Below are 26,191 nucleotides of genomic sequence, written 5' to 3'. Positions count from 1 at the left end.
ACCATGTAAAGGTACAAATATTTAAATAAATTTACCAAAAAAGTAAATATAGCTCATGAAGTAGTTTTTGTAACTTCTAAGAGAGGAAAAAAGAGATGCCTTAAACTTCCTTAGGAATTGTTACAATTATTTTAGCAGTTTCCAACACAGAAAAGCAACTAAAACAGTTAACTGTTGTTTATTTTACATGTGTGGTGATGTAGATGTGTGTGCATGTGCATGAGGACGTAGAAACCAGAGGATGACATTGGGTTACAAGTCCTCCTACTTCTATAGTAAGCATTTGTACCCACTGAGTTACCTTCTCAACCCAGTCAACTGGTTTTTAAAATCTAAACCACTACACTAAAATTAATTATTCCTGATGTCCCTCCCATTTTCTAGTATTACAGGTACTTTTTGTCTACCTACCTACCTATGAATGGGGTGTTATAATTATTTTAGCAGTTTCTAGCATAGAAAAGCAACTAAAATAGGAGTTTACAAAAGGAGGAAATATCTTGTATCATATAATCCATATGTATTATTTCAAAGACACACAATTATATATTATAGATCACATTTAACACATCATAAAACCAGACTTCATCCTGTAAGCAACTGCCGAGTCATTCTGCCCATATGTAGAAGGGTAAGGCCACTATCTATAGCAAACGTATATTCTAGAGTTGTACACAGAGTTGCCAATTTTTTACATACACACACATACACATACATAAAATATTTGCTATTTTAAATGACAATTCTATAACTTTCTAACTCAAAGTCTTAGTAGTATAGCTTGACCACAAGGTTTCAGTACTTCAAAGCAACAGAATGGGTATTTACATAAACAAAGAGCTATACTTCTTCTGAGGTTTTTGAATCTTAGAATGGGGAACTGTTTATTAGAAGAGTAGGAAGATGTAGGATTATATGCTGTGGACACACCAAATATGAACCTTATGCTAATTCATGTCTTAAAAAGATTTTTATTTTATGGGTATGAGTGTTTTGTCTACATGTATATAAGCACACCTCATGTATGGAATGCACATGAAGTCCAAAGAGGGAGCTGAATCTTCTGGAATCAGAGATACAGGTACTTGTGCATCTCCATGTGGGTGCTGGTAACTGAATCTAGGTCTTCTGCAAGAGCAGCACATAGTAACAACTGTGGCCATCTCTCCATCCTTAATTTGCATCTTAATAAGATGTCAGATCATGGTATTAAGACCCCACCACCACCACCACAACAGACAGGGTCTCTCTGTTTAGCCCTGGTTGTCCTGAAACTCTCTCTGTAGACCATGCTGGCCTCAAACTCAAAGATCTGCCCACTTCTGCCTCCTGAGTGCTGGGAGTAAAGCAATGCGCCACCACCACCCAGCTTAAGAAAATTTTTATTTCCTACCACAAAGTGGTTGTCAAACTTCCTAATGCCACAACCTTTTAATACAGTTAAATACAGGTCACCTCATGCTGTGGTGACCCCCAACCATAAAATTATTTTCAGTGCTACTTCATAACTGTACTTTTGCTACTGTTATGAATTGTAATGTTTATGTTTGATATGCAGATGGTCTTAGGCAACCCCTGTGAAAGGGTTGTTCAACCCCCAAAGGTGTCACGGCTCACAGATTGAGAGACACTGCTATAACATATTAAATTAAATGGTCTTGCTTCTTTTCAAATATTTTCTAAGAAAAGCACAAGTCAGACCAAGTAAGCAGTGAGTCAGACCTTAAAAGCTAAAATTTTTCTCAAAAGAATTGGTGACACAGTATTAAGTGCTTATTCTAATCCATGCAACTAAACTATTAAGTAGAATAAGAATTAGTATTCATCTAGGGCAACCACACTTCTTTTGGTTTTAGATGGGCTCTCACTATGGAACGCTTTGACTTGCTATGTAGCTCAGGCTAGTCTGGAACTTTTGAGCTTCCTGCCTCAGCTTCCCAAGTGCTGGGATTACAGGTGACAATCATACACTCAGCAACTACTTGGTGGAAAAAGAAATGGTGAGAGAATAGAATTCAATTTTCCTTAAACTTAAGAGAAGGAAGACTGTTAGGGAAGAAAGCAGAAAGAGTATTCTCTATGTGGTAGAATTCAGTAAAAAAAGATTCAAGTCTTGAGAGAACAACTAGTGGGGGCCAAAGGAGAAAATTGACACCTGCAAAACTAAGCCGGCTTGCACAGTTGCTGCCTGGATAAATAGAGTGGTGACAGGGTGGGACTGCAGATGACATCAGTTAGGGATATACAGAAGAACATAAAGGGTAGACGGCATATCTGGAAATCTTTATGTCAAGACCTTACTATAGTGGTGTCTCTACTAAATTACTAAATTAACTTCTGCATTATCAGATTTTAAAAATGATTAAAATTGTTCATTTAATTCTGATTAATTTTAATTAATTAACATCTACAAAATACACTACTGAATCAAAGATTATATACAAGGAAGGGAACTTAAATGTTTAATCAGAGATCAGATTCCTAACTTTCATACAACTGCCTTACCTGTTTTAAATATCTATGGTCTTCTATCTTAGAAGATTAATAAAATATATAAAACTATAAAAAAATATAATGACTCCAGTGAAAGGAACCTTGCACACTGCCATGGGAATGTGAATCTATAGTCTTGAGGTGATGAAGAGTAGATTAAACTGCCTGTGTTGGTGTTTAAAGCAAAAGTTTTCACCCAACTACTCAGATGGAGAGGAACTCACAGTTTCATGTGTCATCTGGATAAAACATGATGCTCACAATCCAAATGCAATTAAATAATGACATTTTGTGCCCCACACCACTGGTGCTGAGGACTGAATCCTGAGCCATGCATTTTACCACCAAACTAACTCCTTAGTCCTAACATTGCTGCTTTCTACTAAGTAGTGATTTCATTTTCACAGTATACAGTGGAACTATTACAAAAGGCATAAAAGCTATCCATTTTTTGTTTGTTTTTTTGAGACAGGGTTTCTCTGTGTAACTTTGGAGCCTTTCCAGGAACTCACTCTGTAGCCCAGGCTGGCTTCAAACTCACAGCGATCTGCCTGCCTCTGCCTCCTGAGTGCTGGGATTAAAGGCTTGTGTAACCACCACCCAGCTAAAGCAATCTATTTTTAATAAGCAACTAGCGCTAATAACAATCTGCTTTACTTTGGTCCAATACAAAAATCTACTTCAAATCAACAAATATTTATTGATGTTTAAACCAAGTAAGTAACCACAAGCCAGAAATAGCTTTTCTAATTGATCAATTTTATTTATTATATATAGATATGAGAAAAAATAATTTTGAAATTTCTTCCAAGATGGATTTATTAAAACACAAAAAGGCATAATTTTCTAGAAGAAAGTTGTCTTAAAAAATCAACTCAGGAAATACTTGTAAAATGGAATTGACTTCAGACTAAAATTCTGCATTTTACAAATGTTAAAACCTACTCTCCTAAAACACTGTGTTGTCTCTCCTGGTTCCCACAAAGCCAATTCCTAAACAAGTGTAGATTATATTGTGTAGATACACTTGCGATGTTCAAAGTTATACTCTCTAAAGATTGTGTCAATTAAAAGTATAATGGGAATTCAAACAAGTGACATATTTGAAAACATAGTGAAAACTAAGGAAAACAACTGGCATGGTGGCCCAAGCCTGCATTCCCAGCATCTGGAGTTGGAGGCAAGAGGATTACTGCAAGTGTGAGGTCAGCCTGGGCTACAGAGTATGCTTCCAAGGAAAGTAAGAGGAAAAACAGTGTGCTCCCTACCTTTATTAATGTAAATTATATTAAATATTCATGTATACTGATTACAGAACTAAAAATCAAACTGGCAGACAGATGGATCAAGAGACAGGATAGGTATCTGGGGCAACGAGTTAGGTGCTACAGTGCTAAAGCATTAATAAAAACGGATTTAGTACAGCATTTACTATAAATTATGCTTATAATCTGATTACTTCCTTTAAAACAAGTGAACACAGGGAAACTTTAACCTTTTTTATCAACACAATTCTGATCATTTTCAGGAATTAAAAATTTTAAAGATAAAATTCAAATGCATTATATACATTTAGTATTATGAACATTAAATGTCACTTTAATGAAAATAGGGTAGTTTTTAAAAAAGATTTATTCATTTTATTTTATGTGTGTTTTGCCTGCATGTATATATGTGTACCATGTGTGTACTTTATACCAAAGGAGGTCAGAGGAGGGCATCGGATCCCATGGAACTAGAGTTACAGTGGGTGTGGAGGACCTTGTAGGTGTTGGGAACTGAATCTGGTTCTCTGCAAGAATAACTGCTCTTAACCACTGAGTCATCTTTCCAGCCCAAAGAGTAATGTATTTTTTAAATTAACAGATTCTAAACTTTAATGTGAACAATGAATTTCAAGCATGCAACAGAGAAACAATTCTCAATAGTCTAAATTTGCAGCTTACCTTTCTTTTTTTTTTTTTTTTTTTTTTTTTTTTTTTTTTTTTTTTTTGGTTTTTCGAGACAGGGTTTCTCTGTGTAGCTTTGCGCCTTTCCTGGAACTCACTTGGTAGTCCAGGCTGGCCTCGAACTCACAGAGATCCGCCTGGCTCTGCCTCCCGAGTGCTGGGATTAAAGGCGTGCGCCACCACCGCCCGGCTGCAGCTTACCTTTCATTGCTTCTCATCCAATGTCCACAGCATCTGCAAATTGCCAGCTCCCTTTGTATTAGATGCTCAACTACCAAACCATGGAGTTTTTAAATGACCCTCTAGGGAATATTATTAAAGAAGCTGATTTATGGTCACAAGGTAAGTCCTTTATTATATTATGAAGTTTCCTAAGTTTCTGAATATAATGTACCAATAACCTAAGGAACCATATGAGGAAAGAAACAAACTTACAAACTACACAATATTGTAAAATGAAAAACTGCAAATGAGCATGGAGAACTTATCTAATAACTAAAGAACAACTCCATCCTGCTGCAGTAATCTGAGATGAGTTTGACAATGTCAGTTAACACGAGCTAGGGTGCTGTAAAGAGGAAGTTGGCAATCTTCTAATGCTGGAGACATTGGAAAGTTAAGAGAAAAAAATTAGGAAAACAAATTCTAGACTTACTAAGTATCTTATCGTTGCGGTAATGTTTACATATTAATAAATTCAGATACTTTGTATGGCAAACTCACTTTTACAAACCATCCAATTTCTTATGTAGATTTTCCTGTAGTGTTGTATATAATCAAAAAAAGTTATTAGGAGCCATATAATAAGGAAGTTAAATCACATATAAATGCACAAAAATTTCTTTTTAAATGCTACTTTCTAAAATGCTTCTGCTTATAAATGCTATGCATAGAAGGAAACATCCATCACAAGGCAAAGTACTTGTAATTACACGCCTGATTCTTACCACAGACAGAAATCCTATGGTGGAAAAGGACTGCCAACTTATTAATATCGTTGCATTATAATTTTCAAGATAAATGAAAATAAACTCTCAAAGTGTCAATGAATCCCTCATGATCAATGATGGCTCATTTAAAGCCCAATCCAATCCAAAGGAGACTTGTAAAGAACGTAAACTCCTATGAACGGAAACAGCACAAATAAAATCTAACTGTTTTAGCCGGGGTAGTGGTGGACTCCTTTAATCCTAGCACTGGGGAGCAGGGGCAGGCAGATCTCTTGAGTTCCAAGACAACTAGGACTACACAGAGAAGTCTTGTCTTGAAAAAAACAACAAAAGTAAACAAAAAACAAAACAAAAAAACAACCCCCACAAACACAAACTATTTTAATAAACTAAATTGTTTGACATTTTTAATAGTCTAAATAACAGTAAGTGAAAAATTAATACTACATTTATTCAGTATTTTCTGCTTTCGTAATTTCTTAGAGAAACTACCTCCACATTTCCACAGTCCTGCATATTCAGTTTAGAAGATAAAGTATCACCTTAATCTCGCTGTCATATAGTGCCTTTTGAAAAGTGCTAGTTTTGATGATACAGTGAAATGACTGCATATTACTATGAAAAAAGTTAAAACAGTATTTTAACAATGCCAGAGTAAAATTTTCTATTGCTACTCTCACAATTTCCACTTAAGATTAAGTCTCACAATGAACAGTATATACATCCGTTTGATTAGACTGCTAAATTAGCATTACAATCAGTACAAAGGCACATGATCACACTGTGAGGACAGCACTGGTGCGCATAGCAATGCAGAGACCACATTCCTGGTGAGGCAGCTCACTCTTCATAGAAAAAGAAAAAGACCATACACAGTTTTTACCTTTTCTTATGTTCAATTTCGATGCAAATCTTTGCTTAAAGGCAGATGCCTCTTTGAGTAAACCATGATAAAGTACAAATTTAGTAAACATGATGAACAAGCAGGCTCACATGAAAAATTTTTAAGAGTAGCAAAAATCTTTCATTTTTTTACTACCTAGAATGCAGTATGTCTAACAAATTTCAAATATAGTTATGAATGAGTAAATATACTGAAACATTCATGTTCTAACTTTCAAGAAAAAAAAAATCTCAGACAAGAATGTTTTCCAAATAATTCAGGAGAATGGAAATTTTATCTCAACTAAAGCCACCAGAACACAAGTAGTAAAAATGGGATTCCTCCTTGAGAACATTAAAAATTCCTGTGACCTGAATTATGATAAGAAACATTAAAAGGTTTCGTCAAAATATGTTTCTCTCCATCTCAACCAGAGGCCTCCCTTTAGACAAAGCTGAGGCAGATGATTAAGTACAGCATTATAGAATCCAAAGGAAACAACCTAGATTTTAAGAAACTATAATCTTCCATCGTAATAAACAGTTCAATGGCAAAATCTGAGATATTTAAAAAGCCTCTGAACTATAAAGTGCTCTACATTATAAAGTCTGTTAAATTAGAAGACAAAAATAACCTTTTTAATGCATTGTTGACTGGATAAGAAAATGGATTTTCTTTTTCTACCCCTAGGACAAGGACACATATAGTCTAGGCTGGCTTCAAGCTCACTATGTAGCTGAGGACAACCTGGAACTTTCTCTGGTTCCCTACTGCTAGGATTACAGGGATGTACAGTGTGCCTGGCTTTTCTTGTGGTTTGGTAAGAAATAGTATTTGGACAAACCTGAGAGAGAAGAAACTCTCTGAAACAGCTAGGTGCTTATTATATAAATCTGTATTACACCAATATCCCATGTGCAATTTCTAACTTTAAGTAGTTACACTTATGGGAAACTAAACATTTACATCTTCTTTGCTATTCATTATCACTGAAATAATGAAAATCATTATTAAATGCAAGAAATGTTTTGATTCTAAATACTATTTTAGCCTTGACATTAATCCTCAGGTGATAAATATTAGTCCTTAATTTATTACAAGATAAGGAATAAGTCAAGGAAGCTATCTCTACCGTGAAGTTCATACATTGTATTATTATGACAAGCCTTCCTGCAATGGCCCTCACTGTAAGCCCAATTCTAGTAAGTATGGTTACCTGCTTTTTTAATTCACAGTATTCAACTAGGGCAAATACATGAACACAATAAGGGGTAATAACTGACAGATAACCTGGCAATGAAAAAGAAAAAAAAGACCAGAAGCAAACATATCAAAATAATCCTTCAAAATACATGGATGAATCTTTAATAAGAACAAGTGATAGCAACAGATTTGTACAATAATAAGACAATTGATATTCACAACAGTGACCCTGGAGTCGATTGCAAAGGCTTAAAGTGTGCTCAGATAGCAGGAGGCATGGAAAGTTCTTCATTAAATGATTAAAATACGGATTTTTGATATTATTTATATTTACTAATGTTTAAGTTTTAGTTTATGTAAAAATTTTGTTAAGGAGAGCATATTACTCTTAAATGATACCAAACAAATACAAGCGCCGGAATTAAATAGTAACAAATACTCAATAAGGTTAATTTCTGCAATTTATACAGATCACATTCACCATCAGATTTTGTAAAGAAAAAAGATGTGTTGGGAGGAGAGAGAATTCTAAAATGAAAACTTTCCTATTTCATGCTCTGTGGCCATTTTCGCTGGCTGAGACAATTGTCTATGTAATATTCCTTTAGGCAATTTCAGTCAATGGGAAATAGTTTACACCCTATGTTGGTACTTCAGTAAAATTATCCCTGGTAAAGTACAGTTCCAAGAACCCCATCTCTTCAAGAAATAGTAAAAGCAACTTAGAAATACCAAAGGATGCAGTTTGGAGACACAAAAGGGAACTCATCGAGCCCTCTATGATCTGAAACTTGTAATAAACATCTCCAAGACTACACTGTCAAGTACCTTTATTTTGTTTCCTCGGTCTTCTACTTGATCCTACGAAGGAAGGCAACATGCTCACACTGCAGTCCACCTCATTAACAAAGCAAGGAGGACGGCTCTGAGGAAAATCCTGAGTGCTTGCACAAGTTTTCTTCCTGTAATATGTGCTGAGTGCTTAAATCAACTATGCTTCAAACTACGTAGTAGGAACATTTTTTAAAATATATAAACAGAATAAAGTTATGTTTAAGTGAAGTATATAAAGGTTTAGCAATTCACAGAACTCTGCTGTTATGAAATATGAAAACAATAGCTCGGAGGCAATAACTAAATAGCTTTTGCAAAACTCTAAGTTATACCCTGATTTTTTAAAAAAGATTATCCTTTCCTACTAAGGAATCAGCCTTTTATGAACATAAAATATTAAGTAAGATGAAAGAACTTTTGGTTGAAAATATTCTCACGTGAATTTTTTTGTAGAACATACTATTGCAGTAAATTTTAATCAAACAGCCTTCCACATCAAGAGACTTCTCAGATACTAAAGTATATATGAAAATATAAGTGTCACAACTATTTTTAAAAGGAAGTATTTCTGAAATGTTTTTCCCACTCTCCGATGGTATAAGGTTTTTCTTGTTAACTGATGGCTGTTAAGATTGTTTTTGTTTTGTTGTGAGACAAGGTCTCACTAAGTAGTGTTGGCTGGCCTAGAACTCACTATGCAGACCAGACTGGCTTTAAACTCAGAAATCCTTTAGCCACTGCTTCCCCTGAGTGCTAGTATTAAAGGTGTGCGCCACCACATCTGGCTGATGACTATTTGGAATATTATTTCACCTCTTAGATCACAGTGATCTTCTCAGAGGTATCATGTGACAACAGGCTTCTGAAATACTCAAGGTTCTTTCATTCTTGCGTTAAATAACCTAAAGACATTTCAGTCTGTTCCCTTCAAAGTACTTCCAACATATCATTCCTAACAGCATGAAAATGGCTACTGTAAACCTGCTCAATCAGTTATCATAATTATACACATTTATATTAACAGGCTTTAAGTACAAAGCAAGTGGTTTCATGATAAAAGGGTTTTTTATGATTATTTTTCTTAAATATTTGATACTTTCCCCATCTATTGGTATATAATTATGTTTCTACTATGACATAATCCAATTATAAATGCCAGCTAAGTAGGTGTTATCTATTTAATAAAGAACAACATGGAGCACTTTACCAAGTAAGAGCATACATGTAACACTCTCATGCTGTAGTGTCAGGAAATGAGTTGATCAATTACTGTTAGGATATACAGTAAAATTAATTTTAAAAACCTATAGTCTGATAATGGTTCTTTTAGGAGTCACCTTGTTAAGAATAAAAAGAATCTAGGGCTTGGTCTGCTTTATACTACATATAATTTAAAAAGTTTGTTACTATGCAATAGGTGTCCATTAAAGATAAGTAATTAAGAACATGAAGTATCTAAAAAGCTACCAGTTAGAAAACCATCAACATACTGAGTAATAGCTAAGGCTATACTTGTTATAAACCAGGCAAAGAAAATTAATCTTCTTGCCCCGATAACATCTTTTTGTATTAAGAATGAAAATTAGACCACCTGGGAGAAATGAAAGAAACAATGCTTCTACCTTTAATTGTAAATTTTCATGTAATTAGGAGAACAAGATTTTAAAAAACTTTGGAAAAAAGCAGGAATAAATTTTAATGCTGACAATAATAGATAGAACTTTTGGATAAACACCTACCGATTTTTTTCTACTGTTTTCCAGATCTTTGAGTTCATTCTCGATTTTTGTGATTAATTCCCTGAGTTCATCAAGATTAGTGCAAATAAGCTAAAATAAAACACAAAAACACAGCTTGATAACACATAATATAAAACACCAAAAATGTGGTAACAGAAATTGTTTAACACATACTGAAATGAGGAATACTTCTCTGCAATAATAAAAGCAAGGAAAGCTGCACAGTTCCTGAGGTATTTACTTGTTATAATGTATGAACTTCAGGCTTCATATAAAATAAGCTAAAATTACAACATTGGTACTCTTGTCCTACACCTCTAAATTATAATCCCGCTACTTTCTTAGTATTATTAACTTTCAGCCCAGAATGACAAAGATCTGGAAATTCATTAGCTTTTACAGGTTACTGAATCACCTGTAAGAAAGAACTGCACCAGGCAGTCTCTGAGCAGGTCGATGACAGCCCTGTGAGAGTGGCCATGATCCCTCTGCTTTGGTTTGCTAGCTATATAATGTAATACACCAAGTGGCTGCTAGTGGCAGTGCTACTAGAGGACAAAATCATGTGTCATACAGTCAAAGACAGGAAAAAATTAAGTACACATTCTCGCCATGAGTTTAATGGTTTTTACTGCTGCTGTGTTTTGTTGCTGTTGTCTTGTTTTGTTTTTTGAGAAAGGGTCTTACTATGTATCCCTGGCTGGCCTCAAATTTATGATGGTTCTGCTCAGTCACCCAGCCCAACTGAGCTTAACAGATTGTAATAAAACCATCTTTACAAGCAGTATCTATTTCCTTCTGTAATTGTGTGGTTCATTTTATTTTACTTGTTAATTCTGGCAAATGACCACAATGATGAATTCTTAGTTGTTAACTGACCTAGCTCAGCTTACTACAGTTTTATAAACTGAAGCATCAGAAATACTAACAAAAATATTAGTTACTCCCTTTGGTTCCTGTAAAATTATATTGAATTTTTTCAATGAGTTTAATATGTCTAACCCTTTTTCTAAAATAATTTAAGCAATTTAGGAACATCTAAAGTAACAGAAAATTCAGAAAAAAAACTGCATCTACATAGACAAAAAGTTTCAGATCCAAGAAAATCTTGATGGTTACACTGTATAACTTAAAATATGCTATATATTTATAAATTATCACCAACCTTTATCATCGCCATGCTTATTGCACACATTAATGCAAAGTTACTGTTTTCTTACAATGCACACTTTATTTCATTAGAAACTCAGACAAAAGTAACAAGCAAAAGTGGGTCATAACAAGATACGTGCTAGTTGTTATTGAGTAGTTAAGACAGGAGGTAGGAAATGCTTTAAATTTGGTTAAAACTATAAGAAATTCTGAAATACATTTATCTACAAAAATGGCAATATGGTTCAATCTAAGAGATTAAGAAAAAATTATCACAGATACTATACCATAATTAGTATTAATAATTACTTATTATAAATATCTATAAAACTTCAAATGCACTGATAAAGCAGGGTAAGTATATACTTAAGTAATCCAAATTAAACAATTTCAGGACAGGGGATGTGCTCAGTGGTAAGAATACTTGCAAAATACAAAAACAAAAACAATTTCAGAGTAAAAAATATTACATAGTATTGTATTGGGAGAGTGTAAATGATAATTATTAGAAATCACACATTCCAATTTGCTAAATCTGGTTATGAAAAAAACAATGATGGTTAAGCAGTAGACTGGCCAACTAGGTAAGTACTTCCATTACATCTATAAAGCCATAGAGCAACATCAGCTTTCTAGTAGGTTTTAGTGAGTACTCACTGAAGTGTGTTCCTATTACTGCTACATCAGATTTATCCTTTTTCACTGAACTTGGTGTATTGGTTAATATCACAGCATAGATTTTTCACTTACCTATATGGCAAGGCTCAGAGAAATTTTCCTTATATTTTAGGTATTTCACTTAAAATGGCTGAGAGTATGCTTTAATTGCAGCATGTAGAAATTTATAAGAAAACAAAGGCATATACCCAACAAACTAAACACATCCTAAAAACTTTAAAGTTCTTTACTTATCAGTTAGTCATGACATCAACAAATAATTATATTTCATCTCCTGGAACATAGCTGAGGCCCAAGTGTTAAAAGGTAAATGAAGTAACACTTCTAAGTAGCTTACCTAGCTAATAAGCTGTGCTACATCAACTCTTATCAAATTTCAGTGTGCATAAGAATTGCAGGGGAACCTGGATAGTTTTGTTCTAGTACGTCTCCTCTCTGACGAGTTTCTAGATTTAGTCCGTAGATCCCACTTTTGAGTAGTCATGTACTTACTTAATGACTGAATTACAAACCAGCACAGCTACTGAGCCATTAAAACATTCTGGTGCTATGTAGCTAATAAACATGAAAACTCAAAAGTAATTAATTCCTGAATTTAGGGGGTGGGGTATTTTTAGGATAATGTTCTTAAATTGCCTCATCTAAGTTCTAAGCATAATTTTTCTAAATTTGAGGGTCAGAATATTTTAATGACATTTATCTTGAAGGTACATTGAAATAACTTAATGTCTACATAATAATTTAGAGCCTTAGTTATTGTTGACAGGATCTCACTACATAGGGCAAGATGCCCCTCAAACTTAAGTTGCCTAGACTAGTCTCAGCCTTCCAAGTGCTGGGGTCACAGATATGTGCTATCACAACCAGGCCTGGTTTATACTCTTAATATGCAAACATACTCTTTATATTTCTATGTATCTGATGTATACCTAACATAACAATATTTTGAATCATGCTAAGGTATTAGAAAACTCTGGAGTAGAAACATAGTTTGATTGATGCCAACTTTATGTTGCATACAATTCAATTCCTACTTTTTCAAAAATGAAAGTCTTAGATGGGCGGTGGTGGCGCATGCCTTTAATCCCAGCACTGAGGGGATCTCTATGAGTTCAAGGCCAGCCTGGTCTACAGAGTGAGATCCAGGACAGGCACCAAAACTACACAGAGAAACCCTGTCTTGAAAAAAACAACAAAAAAAAAACCCCAAAACAAAACAAAACAAAAATAATGGAAGTCTTCAATTTCAGATGGTGACTCTATGAAAACTAATAACACACAGTAAAAATTCACTTTAGTAACAAGACAGGTGCATTTAGTAAGAACAAAGAAAAGCATCTCATTAAATCCCTTTCTTGTTAGTATTAATTTAGAAAGTGCTTCTGAGACACAGGGCCTCCTGGGAGAAAAGGAAGACAGCTGAGCTGCTGGGATTACCACACACACTCTGAGAGGCTTTCCTGCAGGGAGAACCATAGGAGTGACACACTCATGTTACAGTAAGCTTTTCACTTGACTGAATCAAGGCTGAGCCACAATCAACCAACTTACAGATGAAATGGATTAAATTATGTCACTTGGTTCAAGGCTTACAGTAGGCTAAAAAGGCCTATCTTCAATTGATACCCAAGAATTCAAAGCAACAGATGTAAATGACCTAAGATGATGCGCCGGGACAGGAAACAACAGAACTATAAACTCCATCTATTAATATCACATTCTACAAGCGGGCTTTTTAAATAAAATGAAAAAATTTAAAACTAGCAAAAATTGAAGGTGTAGTTTTAGGATACAATTCATAACTTACTATTTTCATTGACTGACAGTATTAAAAGGCCTTCTATTCAACTAAAAAATTAGGAATGACTGTAGGTATTAGGGTAAGGGAAGTACTATATAGATAAAAGAATTTCATATCTCAGAAAAATTACATGATAAAAATTTCCTTACATAAACTTCAATCACCGAAATCATGCCATTCTGGTAGAGGTATACTAGGTTTGAAAGGCATTTTCAAATAAAGTATCATATAAAATAAAAAAATGTAGGTTATACTAAAAAAGCAAAGGGAAAATCATGTTGAAAAGAAAAAAATAAATATGTTCAAACAAAATGGATTATTTTCACTACCACTCTATTAAAAAGATCCTATGATTTGTTTTAAAATTTATAAGTAAAACACTAAATATATGATACAAATAAAAATCCATATAGTATTTAAACAAAAATTATATTAATAGTTGTTAGAATTATGCTGACAGGAAAATTACTTCTTATGATCACTGTACCACAACAGCAAGGACAATAAATAAATAACAGAAAATATCCACTTAACGTGAAAACAAAATAATTTTGACAAACAAGTTAACAAAATATTTAAAAATACCAAGTAATTAAAAATGTTTTTCCAATGCCTTAAAGAAAATTGAATGGTTTTAAAGAGGTAAAGTTGAAAATATGTATTTTAAAAGGTAGAAATTAAACTATGACTTAATCTATAGGTCCTTATAACATAGGAAAGTTAAAAATTCTAATTTCAATTTTAGTCTCAATTTGTTATATAAAGATAATACTTGACTTCTTATTCCTTAGTTGGGTAGGTGGAAAAATATACTTTTTTTTTTTCAGGGATCTTAGTTAAAAGTTTATGTTTGTAAACAATACTGTGTAAGTCTTAGCATGTGGATTGTGGGTTTACTTTGTAAATTAACCTATAGAATAAATAGCATGTATAGAACAGATGCCAAGTATACACTCATCAAAAAAGTATTTTGTGTGCGTTTGTGTGTGTGGAGATTACCAAGGAAAAGCAGAAACATGGTAACTAAGGCCACTTAATTATTCTTATATTTTTATGTTTATCTGTTTTAGTTTTTGTTTTTTTTTTTTTTTTGGTTTTTCAAGACAGGGTTTCTCTGTGTAGCTTTGCGCCTTTTCCTGGAACTCGCTTTGGAGACCAGGCTGGCCTCGAACTCACAGAGATCCGCCTGGCTCTGCCTCCCGAGTGCTGGGATTAAAGGCGTGCACCACCACCGCCCGGCCTGTTTATCTGTTTTTATTTATGTATGTCTGTGTAAGTGAATACCAAGTGTGTGACTGCCTGTGGAGGCCAGAAGATGGCACTAGACCGCTTGCAGCAGGAGGTACAAGCACTCATGAGCCACATGACATGGGTGCTGGGAACAGAACTTGTGTCCTCCGGAAGAGCAGCAAGTGCTCTTAACTGCTGAGCCATTTCTCCAGCCCCTACTTACTAGAACTTTAAGAAATAATTTTGATTATTTTTAATTGTGTGTGTGTGTGTGTGTATGTTGAGTACAGGTGCCTGTAGAGGCCAGAGGCACTGGATCCTCTGGAGCTAAAGTTACAGGCAGCCAGTTTGTGAATGCCTGATGTGAGTGCTGGGAACCCAACTCCAATCCCTGAAAGAGCACTGAGTACTCTTAACCAGTGAACCACCTTCCCAGCTCCTCCTTTTCACAAATGCGGTTTACTGGGACTAGACACATCATGTTTTAAAAATACTTTCAAACTTATTTTAGCACAAAAAGAGAATTTATATACTATTACAGTTCTCAAATACTGAAAATAAGAAAGGCTCTGGGGGGGGGGTGGTGAAAATCAACTTTAATAGGAAAACTGACATTTACTTTTGAGTCTAAGAATCTTTATGTTACAAAATAAAGAAAAAATTAATTTATAAAATCATAACTGTTAAACTTGATATAAAACTTAAAACCATCACTACTGTAACCATCTGAAATAAAAAAATTCTCTATTTTTCTTGTTTTAGAGTTACTGCTGATAAATTCCACAATTCTGCTGATGTCACTGTATACTAATTAGGATACTAGAGTAAGAAAGTCTTAGTTTTGCTCTGTGGACAGATGTTATTATTTGGTTTTTCACTTTAAAATTCTTACAGTTTCCATCAAGTACTATTTTAATGAGACCAAATTTAAGATTTATTTCAATGTCCCAAATAGCTGGAAAAGTGCTAAAGCCATTAAGCACTTAGCACAATAGATACTCTTAAGTAAGTTCCTAATTAACTGTCCTAATTAAAATGCAGATTTTCCAACCTAAGTCTATGCCTATTTGGAAAAGAAAAAGTAAGAACAGCTACAACAGTAAACTATGGAATTAATCCTCACAACAACTCTAAGAATGTACTGGCTATTATCACTCCTCTGTGCAGATGAAAAACTGGACTCACAGAGGTTGACTAACTTATGTAAGGTGATAGAATAGTCAGGTGGCAGGTTTGGCATTCCAACTCAAGTTGCCGAGATCCAGAATCCACATGTTTTAACTACTATGTATTTCACTGATACCCACTACTCTAAGGTCTTTGAAGAGGATGAGACCTAGGAATCTTCACTTTTAATAAAGGTATCAGATTCTTTTAATACTTTATAAACTTTAAGAAACTAGGGCATACTAACACAGATACCCTTAGTTTCTTTGCAATATATACACAAAATGAAACCGAAGCCATCACTTGAACGTCCCTACTGCATACTCTAAATACAAATGGGAAGATATTTCCTGACATGGAGTTTTATAGTGTACATACATATAAACATGAATTTTCAAGAAGCAACTAAAAGAAGCAAATTTAACTTTTAGTGTTTAAAAAGTCAACAAAAACACTGTCAAAGAAATAGAAGTCAAAACAGGTTTCACCTTTTTAGCACATTAACACTTAAAAAATGTTGGTAAATAGGTCAGGTTTTATAAGAGCGATTTAATATTTATGCATCAAAGTTTTATTTTCAGTAATACAAATGGACATTTTAGTTTAGAATGGCTACTACTAAAATCTTATTTAACTATTTCTACAAGGTATTTTTATGTTCAATACTAATAAACAAGGTGCTAAATATACTGCCAGTACTTCAGGGAAGAAAAAAATTCACTTATTAGATAATAATTGGTATTTTAAGATTCACCTATTTTTATTTTATGTGTATGAGTGTCTGCCTGTATGTATGTACGTATGTATATATGTATATGACACATATGCCTACTGCCCTTGGAGGCTAGAAAAGGGTGTTGGCTTCCCAGGAACTGGAGGTACAGATGGTTGTAAGCTATCGTGTAGAGGCTAGGAACCAAAGTTGGTTCCTCTGCAAGTACAGCAGAAGTCCTCATAGCTGAGCTACCTCTCGGGGTCCTTCAATCTCTATTTCAGAAGACAGTTGCAAGTTCTCTTCACGAATCACAACATAGAATTCATACTGCAAACTAGAAATAAGAGCTACCTTAGTCCAATACAGACTCACAAACAAGACAGCTAGAGAGAGAGAGAGAGAGAGAGAGAGAGAGAGAGAGAGAGAGAGAGAGAGAGAGAGAGAGAGCGCTAGCTCCCCTACCCCCATGCCTTAAGAACCAGGAAAGGGACTTTATTTATTTTGAACAGTTCAATCTAACAAAACATGTACTTTTGACCTTAAATTTCTGAGTGATAAGCAAATGGTCAATAACTGACTGGAAGTATCACTTATAACAGTGTTTTCCAACTTTTTCCATGAGTCAGAGTCAAAAATACATTTTATCATGCATGTCAACACACATATACACAGAGGCAAGTAAAACCCAAGTTTCAAAAAACAATGTATTCAACTATACATATTCATGGTACTGTATGTGACACACTGAATATACACGATGTACTTATAAATTCTTTTTAATATTGATAACTTAAAAAAGAAACACTGGCCATGCAATCCACTAAAGTTGATTTCATACATCATTAATACCACCCACCACTGTACAAAACACTACTTATGCAGTCTGTGTTACTATTATATACAAACGTCTACTCATTAATACAGAAACAAGAAAAATACTAAAAACGGTCACTCTGTCCTAAGAGCTATAGAATTATATATAAAGAAATTGAGGAAAAAAATAAATGGGGGAAATAACAAAAAGCTAGCATGATTACCAGTGGAAGCATAAAAATATAATATTGTATCATTATAAGCAATGAATTGGGCAGGATGGCCTCCAACCAAACAGTAAATTGTATTTTACTAGATATTCTGTATAAAGGTTATGTGAAAAAATTCTAAAGAATATAATTTATCATAATAATGTCATTAAAGTAGTCTACTATTTTATATATATCTCTATATAATTTTTTTTCTTTTACTATTTAAAGATACCTGATTTTTATCCATTTTCCATTTCCCTCAAAGAGGATTTTACTGAAAATAGATGTAGGATACTGTTACACAGTATTTTTCTTGCCTCTTTATTTTCATAACTACTTGAAACCTACAAATTCAAATATATCACTTTTATTTTATGAGCTTATAAAACTTTTGGAAATGGACTGTTCACAATACTACAAAGAAAAATTTTTAAAGAAAGTGTCATTTGTTGAAGAAAACACTTATTGGATAAGTAGAAAATAAACCTTATGATGAGGTTGCCTAATTTCAATATTAGCAACTTCACATATGGCAGCAATGTTTTTTTTTTCAAAAATGTTTGAAGACTTATATTTAGCCTTTACTAAATATTCTCTCTGAAGTTTATTTATAGCTAAGAGTTAAAATACCTGTTTTTCAAGTTAATCAGTCCACCATTTCTATATTGGTTAAATATGTACAAATGGCTTACCAGAGTAATATTACTATGTACAAACCATGACTTTTTTCTTAGAAGAATTTCATTTACATATACTGAGGGATATATGCACACAGACATAAAGAAGAGAGATATGTATATATACATTTCTATTAAACTACATCTACAAAAGTTAGTATAGGTTGGAAACTAAAAACACCAGGTTTTTCAGAGAGAGAGGTAAAGTTACGATTTGCCTACATCCGTACTTTAAAGGGAAGCACACTGTGAAACCAGTCATTAAAAGTATACACCCTGTAGTTTCTGGAAATTTGGCCGTTCTCTCAAGGAATGACACCAAAGCAAAAAATTAAACGCAAGAACTTGGTGACAATGTTGGAACATTTACCTGAAACTCCGGCAGAGCAGGTGACTTGGTGACAGTTTTCCTCTTCTTGGTGATTGCTTTTTTAGATATGGATTTTTTTCCTTTCAAGATTAAAAGAGAAAAACTTCATAATGCTGTTTACAGCACCTCATTAACAGAAACCAATTTACACAGAGCCTTGAAAGTTAAACTGTAACTAACAGATGGTTGCTAGTAAGTCAAATGAAAATAATGAATCAAACAAGCCTCAGTGAAAGCAAATATTAAACTGCAGCTACCCGTAACAGACACACCAACAACTCTGCTTCTTTATGTAAGAAGCAACACTATTACACTGTTCAAGGTGATACAAAAACATTAGAATTTGTTCAAAGGAGTAGACAAAAAAGCCACAAACAAAACTGCTGCTCAGTTAAAATCTACATTCACAACTTACATGAGCCTGAAAAAAGCCTTTCCTTAAAATGACTTCTGCAGTCAGGAACCTGGGTAAGCATTTTATCTAAAGATTATGGTCTCCTCAACCAAAAGTGGAAGGATGCCTTCCTTTAGCTCTGCATTTATTTAATAGGCTGTTTTGGGCATTATTTGAGATCCAAAGTTTTAAAAAGTGTAATTAACATATCCCTTTAATGTGCAATTAGTACTTTATGCACTCAGAAATCATGAGGAAAAATAAATCTCATCCTTAAAGAATCCAATTTCCAGAATACATCTGAAGTATATAGCTACTTCTTTGCATTAATGTTGCAAAATAAAACATACATAAATGCATTTTTGGCAAGGAACATGCTAAAATTTTTCCTTACTTTATTTTAATGTTGAAGATCTCACACTGTAACCAGAGCTGGCTGCTCACAAAAATTCTCTTGCTTCAGGCTCCCAAGAGCTGGTATTACATGTGTGAACTATCACATCTTCCCCTTATGTGTAACTATCAAATAATAAATTTACTTAATTGTGGGCTGGAGAAATGGTTCAGGGGTTTTAAAAGCACTGGCTGAGCCGGGCGGTGGTGGTGCACGCGTTTAATCCCAGCACTCAGGAGGCAGAGGCAGGCGGATCTCTGTGAGTTCGATGCCAGCCTGGTCTCCAAAGTGAGTTCCAGCAAAGGCGCAAAGCTACACAGAGAAACCCTGTCTCCTGGGTTCCATTTTCAGCAACCAGATGGTGGCTTACAACTAATTCCATGAGATCATTTTCTTCTGGCCTTCACAGGCTCTGCATGCACATGGTGTACAGATATACATGCAAGCAAAGCATACATACACAAAATAAATAAACTTAATTGTTCAACAAATGCTATATATAGGACACTAGTTTATGAGAATAAGGAATTATTAAATGGAGACCTTGTCTTCTAGGAGTTCATGATTTTTAAGAGCATAAAAATGTTTCTATTAAATTTTTTGGTGTGTGCTGGAGATTAGTTCTAAAGCCTTGTGCATGTTAGGCAAGTGCTCTACTTCAGAGCTACATTTGCAGTCCTTCTCTGTTAATTTTGATACACAATTATTTCTAGGCTAAAATCAACTTAATATTTACCTTTTCAAAAGAGAAAATAAAATTACATAATTCTAATATCCCTCTCTAAACATTTTTCTAAATTGAAAAGATCTTATATAACAGATGTTAATTTTGTTGCAACATTTTACTAAGCCCAACTAAAATAATTTCCAATTACAATAAAATTGTTATTTTCTCTATTCCCTTTCAATGAAATCACAAAATTATAACTTGGATAATTCTAACATTTGACTCAAAATATGTGTATACTATGAATGAACTATGTGAATTTTGAGGTGCTTAAGTTCATATAGATTTCATTGTTTGGTTTAAATAAGTATCAATTTGCTGTAATTTGACTCTTGCTTTAATTAAATGAGTATATAATCACCCAACAAACATTTCCTTTCTCATCACCATTATTTGCTTCTATGTTCACACTGTTAGTAAGACAGTACTAAATCTAGGAAACTAGAGGAATGAGTGAGCTGTTAAACAATACTCAAGCAGAAATGACTAAGTTCTTAGTGTCTGTAAAATATAGCTAGCTCAAGGAGTCTTCAAAATCTGAATGCCAAGCTGGGCGGTGGTGGCGCACGCCTTTAATCCCAGCACTTGGGAGGCAGAGGCAGGTGGATCTCTGTGAGTGCGAGGCCTGCCTGGTCTACCGAGTGAGTTCCAGGAAAGGCGCAAAGCTACACAGAGAAACCCTGTCTGGAAAAACCAAAACCAAAACAAACAAATAAAACCCCAAAAATCTGAATGCCAGGATGCATTTTCTATTTATCGTTTTTTAGATATATTTATGTGTATGAGCGGTTTGCCTGCATGTATGTTTGTGTATTGTATGTGTGTCTGGTACCCAAAAAGGTCAAAAGAGGCTATTAAGTCCCCTAGAAATGGAGTTCCAGAACACTGTGAGTCACCACGTGGGTCTCAGAACAAGTGTTTAACTGCTGAGCCATCTCACCATTATCTTCTTTTTAGGAAGTTCATAGAAAAAGATTTGCTAAGTAAATTTGCCTTACATTAGGTGGGGAAGCTTTTAAAACACAATTTGAACAAGAGGAAACTCCCCCTCAATCCTTTCTCTTTTACTGCTCTAATAGGCTTGCTTTATTTATTTAGACACTGCTTCTTGTATCCCAGGCTAGCCTAGATCTTAGTGTCAAAGACGACCTTGAATTTCTGAACCTGCCTCCAACTGCCGAGTAATAAGCATGTTACACTACTTTAAAAATAATTATTTAGGAGGAGGAAGGCTAGGAGGGAGTGCGAGAGGGGATGAGAGGGAGATCTGTGGTTGATATGTAAAATGAATAACACAAATTTTTAATAAAAAATAATTATTTATTTAGTGTGCATGTATGTGGGTAGTCATTCATCACAGCACACTCGTGGAGGTCAGAGGGCAACTAGTGAGAGTATGTTCTCTCCTTCTACTATGTGGGTTTAGGGGATTAAACTCGGGTTGTCTGGCTTGGCAGCAGGTTACCTGTTAAGACATTTTACAAGTCCCACCACCACTTTTTTTTGCGGGGGGAGTTTTTTGCCATGTAGTCCCAACTGTCCTCAAACTCATGGCAATTCTACTACCTCAGTTTACCTGTTGGGATTATGCATGTGCATTACAGTGCCATTTGTACCATGCTGGGGATCAGGCATGTGCTACATGCATGTTGGGCAAGAACTTTACCAACTGAGCCCCATCCCCAGTTTCTCCAATTAGCTTACAATCATTCATTCATTCACAGACACCTTTAATAGTCAAATGCACTTCATATTGTTATTTCATAGACTTTTCAAATCATATAGTAAATTCTTAATAAATTTTAGCAGCCACTCTGTGTGGGTGGATTTAGGAAATTTATGTGGTTATGTCCTTCAGTCACTAGGCTGATTAAATGCTATTAAGTTCCTGGACTTGCATCAGTAGTCATGTAGGGGCTTTAAGATTGAGTTCTGAAACCAAGCTATGTGGACTTGGACATCTGCTATAGTCACCTACTAGCAACATGCAGGTCAGTAAACAGCTTGTGGAAATTGCCTCTCTCCATCCACAGCGTGGGTTCTGAGGAATGAACTCAGGTTACAGGCTTGGTACCAAGTATCTTTAACTAATGTGATGAGCCATCTCACTAGGCCTTGCAAATCTTACTTTTTAATCCCCCCCCCCCCCCCCCCCCCCCCCCCCCCGTCCCTGATTCTCCTCCATAGCTTTTGTTCTTATGTCCATGTTCCCTGCTTTTTTTTTTTTTTTTTTTTTAACAGTAAGTCCACTGATGCCACCCATCAGGGCATTATAACTAAATGCTTTCCCCCCCAACTATGCTGTGAGTTACTAATGACAGAAATTATATTACTCTCAACACACAATGCATAGCTTCCAAGAAGTGATCCTTAAATACCAGAATCCCACTTTTCGTCAGAAATTTTGACATTGTAGTAGTAGGGAAAAAGAGAGGCAAGTTATATCTTAACTATTCTGTGCATCCATTTGAGTCCATTTTGTATTGAAGATCACACTGAAATTACTTTAAGTAATTAATACTTTTTTCAGTACTGGGAATTGAAGCCAAGAGCACCATGCTTCCTTGGACAATACTCTGCCACTGAATTATAGCCCCAATTCTTTTTTATACGAGATAGGCTCTTGGTAAGTTGCATAAGTTGTCCTTGAACTTGAGATCCTCTGGCCTCAGCCTCTGTAGCACCTGGGATTCTAAGTGGGCCTGATCATTCCTGGTTTAATTTATACTATTTACCATAGACGTAGGAGGACTAATGTTTATAGTGGTAATAAGAGGATTATAACACTTATTGGGGTATTGTCATATACTATATGACGTAAACTTACTAAAAATGATTTTATATAAATTTTATTTAATTCTCAAAGCAACTATTGAAACCAATATTTTACTAGAGATAACTAAAGATCAAAAGGATTAGTTAACTTACTCAAGTGCCAGTAAGTAAGCACCACACCCAGGGATTCTAACTCCAAAGTCCAAGTTCCTTCCACTATGTAATTCTAGTTCACAAAAATCAGCTACCATCTGTTGATTCTTACTACAAACCAACTGACAAGCATGATGGGTTTTATGAATTTCTACTCTAATTTATCTTGTAGAAAATTAGCAAGCTAGAGACTATATTAGCTCATTTATACTAATGTACAGACTATAAACAGAAATCATTGGAGGCTTTATAGCTGCTATGTACTGGAGCAGATATTATCAGCTACATTTTCCTCATGTCAAAACTGTGCTGTTTGATGACATAATATAGCTTCCTTTCAGACTTATGCAGGGATGAAATGTGCTTATGACTGACTTCAGAGTAATCTTTTTTGATCAGGATTCAAAGATTTGTACATTCACCGTTACTTAACATCTTGTGCAACCTCAAAAGATAGCCTGGATATTTATTTACCCCTTCTTTGCTAAAATTCAGGCCTTTAAATAAAATTAAACATTTTTTATATGAAGCATAGACTAGAACAAAACCACAGGCTAATATATGGGTTTATTTGGAGAAGCTAGCAGTGAAGTACAGACACCTACAGCTACAACTGAAGAATGGTCCTTTTCTTTCAGGCAAAAGCTGTCCTCATTCACTGAGCAGGCAGCTTTGCAAGAACATACAAACAGTTGTGAGAAAGGCACACCTGTCTGGCTTGCCAGGTAAGCCAAATCAACTCTGGCTGATTAATGGAATGAAGGATGGCACAGCCAGATCACCATCATATTCCAGTTATTTGGTAATTTGTTTTTGTTTTAGGACAAGACATATACTAACTGCTGCTGTGGGATGTTCTGTATGGCAAATGTGCTGCTGATTGATCAATAAATAAATCACTGATTGGCCAGTGGCTAGGCAGGAAGTATAGGCAGGACAAGGAGGAGAATAAAGCTGGGAAGGGGAAGGCTGAGTCAGAGAGACACTGCCAGCCACCATGACAAACAGCATGTGAAGATGCCGGTAAGCCACGAGCCACGTGGCAAGGTATAGATTTATAGAAATGGATTAATTTAAGATATAAGAACAGTTAGCAAGAGGCCTGCCATGGCCATACAGTTTGTAACCAATATAAGTCTCTGTGTTTACTTGGTTGGGTCTGACGGCTGTGGGATTGGCGGGTGACAAAGATTTGTCCTGACTGTGGGCAAGGCAGGAAAACTCTAGCTACAAACTGCCACCAGTGGGACATTCTCATGGCTTGAGTAAATCAAGGTTTTCACTCCCAGAGCCCCAAATCACCTGGCCCCATAAAAACAACCATAATCCAGATTTAAGATTGTGTGTGAATCAGAAGTCATTTTAAAATATAAGCGGAATGTAAAAAATGATGGTTTAATCTCACACCACTGAGTTTAAAACATTGTTATGTACAAAAAGTTAATTTGTGCTTGGAAAACATATAAGAATATCTTAATAATCCTAGTAATAAAACTTTGCAATTAATGTTACAGTAGTATACCTAATAAGCTTTCTAAAAACCATGCTCAGAATAGCTTAAGAAACTCATACTCCACCTAAGAAAAAATTACAACTAAAAAAATACATTATCTTTTAATGGAGGCACAAATGCCTCCCTCATCCTTTATAATCAGAACTGGCAATTCAATTTTCCTTTCCTTCATTCTATGCCTTATCTGTATTCCCATCCTTTACCTGTTTTCCTGTGTCTGTTTTCATCCCTTAGCCCACTGGGCTACTCAAAGATTTCAACAATTCTTTTCTGGATCTAACCTTTTCATGGTTTAAAATTCTCCCAACATATTCATTACCTCCTCAGTTTTGCCAGTTTAGGAATATTATTAACTTACTGTTAAAGTAAAAAATTCAAGGACATTGTATGATATTAAATAGTGGATCTGGGAAGGGCTTGGGATGTCAAGCCACAGAAATGGAGTTTACCTTGCATGTTATTTACTACATGTGCATGTCTTAAGCTGATATTTAATCTATAGAAGTTCCTGAAATGCAGGCTGGAGAGATGGCTCAGCCGTTAAAGGCTAGGCTCACAACCAAAAATATAAGAAGTTCCTGAACTGCCATAAGTAAAAAATTTGATCTTTAACAATTGATTTTCATATTGTTCTCCTTGCTTATGAGGAATGTTCTTGTCATGATGGTAATTCTTTTACCTAATCACATAATATGGTAACTCTTGAACATCCAATAATTTTCTCTTTACCTTAGTGTTACATGAATATTAGTTCTGGGGAGAAAAAGTAGAAGGAACTGAAAAATAAAAAATAACAATTAGATGCCAAGTTGTGCTACTTTCTGTACACCTCTCTCTCTCTCTTTTTTTTTTCTGTACACCTCTCTTGATAGAGAATTTTTTTTTTCTGCCAATGTAACAGAAAAGTTACATGGCATTCTTATTTGTGTTTAATTTTCTCTTCAAAGTCATCTTCTAGCTCTATTTAAACTCTACCAGCTTGTTTTCATGGCTACTTAATGGCACCCGAATTATCTTTTAAGTATCTTTGAATCTCACCATTTATTAGCTGTGTAACACTGGACAAGTAAATAGACCTTCTTGTTCCTCATTTTAAAGAATATCTATAAAATCTTGGGGCCGGAGAGATGATTCAGCAGTTAAGAGTATTTGCTATTCTTGTAGAGGACCAGGGATGGGTTCCCAGTAACCACATATTAGCTCACAACCATCTCTAACTCCAGTTCCAGATCCAATACCTCTTCTGGCCTCATGCAGCACAGGCACCCAAGTGATGTGCATATACAAATGAAGACAAAACACTTACATACATAAAATAAAAACAAAATAAGTCTTCAAAAACATCTAATAAATAAATAAATGAAAAAAT

General features: G+C 34.8%; 1 protein-coding gene across 6 annotated transcripts in view; it reads right to left on the bottom strand.

The window, feature by feature from the left end:
- Positions 1-26,191, bottom strand: part of Kiaa2026 (KIAA2026 ortholog) — an 85,473-nt gene that overhangs the window by 15,921 nt on the left and 43,361 nt on the right. For 5 of the 6 annotated variants that reach the window (XM_052714482.1, XM_052714481.1, XM_052714484.1 and 2 more), the window contains 2 exons: positions 18,867-18,946; positions 10,052-10,141 (listed from right to left, as the gene is read on the bottom strand). In XM_052714482.1, the coding sequence (XP_052570442.1) occupies positions 10,052-10,141; positions 18,867-18,946 (170 nt within the window). The remainder of the gene's footprint in view (positions 1-10,051; positions 10,142-18,866; positions 18,947-26,191) is intronic. The other variant, XM_052714483.1, reaches the window with a different exon arrangement.

Source organism: Peromyscus californicus, unplaced genomic scaffold (genome assembly GCF_007827085.1).
Source record: "Peromyscus californicus insignis strain IS unplaced genomic scaffold, ASM782708v3 Scaffold_4__1_contigs__length_199733344, whole genome shotgun sequence".
Classification (NCBI taxonomy): Eukaryota; Metazoa; Chordata; class Mammalia; order Rodentia; family Cricetidae; genus Peromyscus; species Peromyscus californicus.
This window is presented reverse-complemented; position numbering and strand designations above follow the sequence as displayed.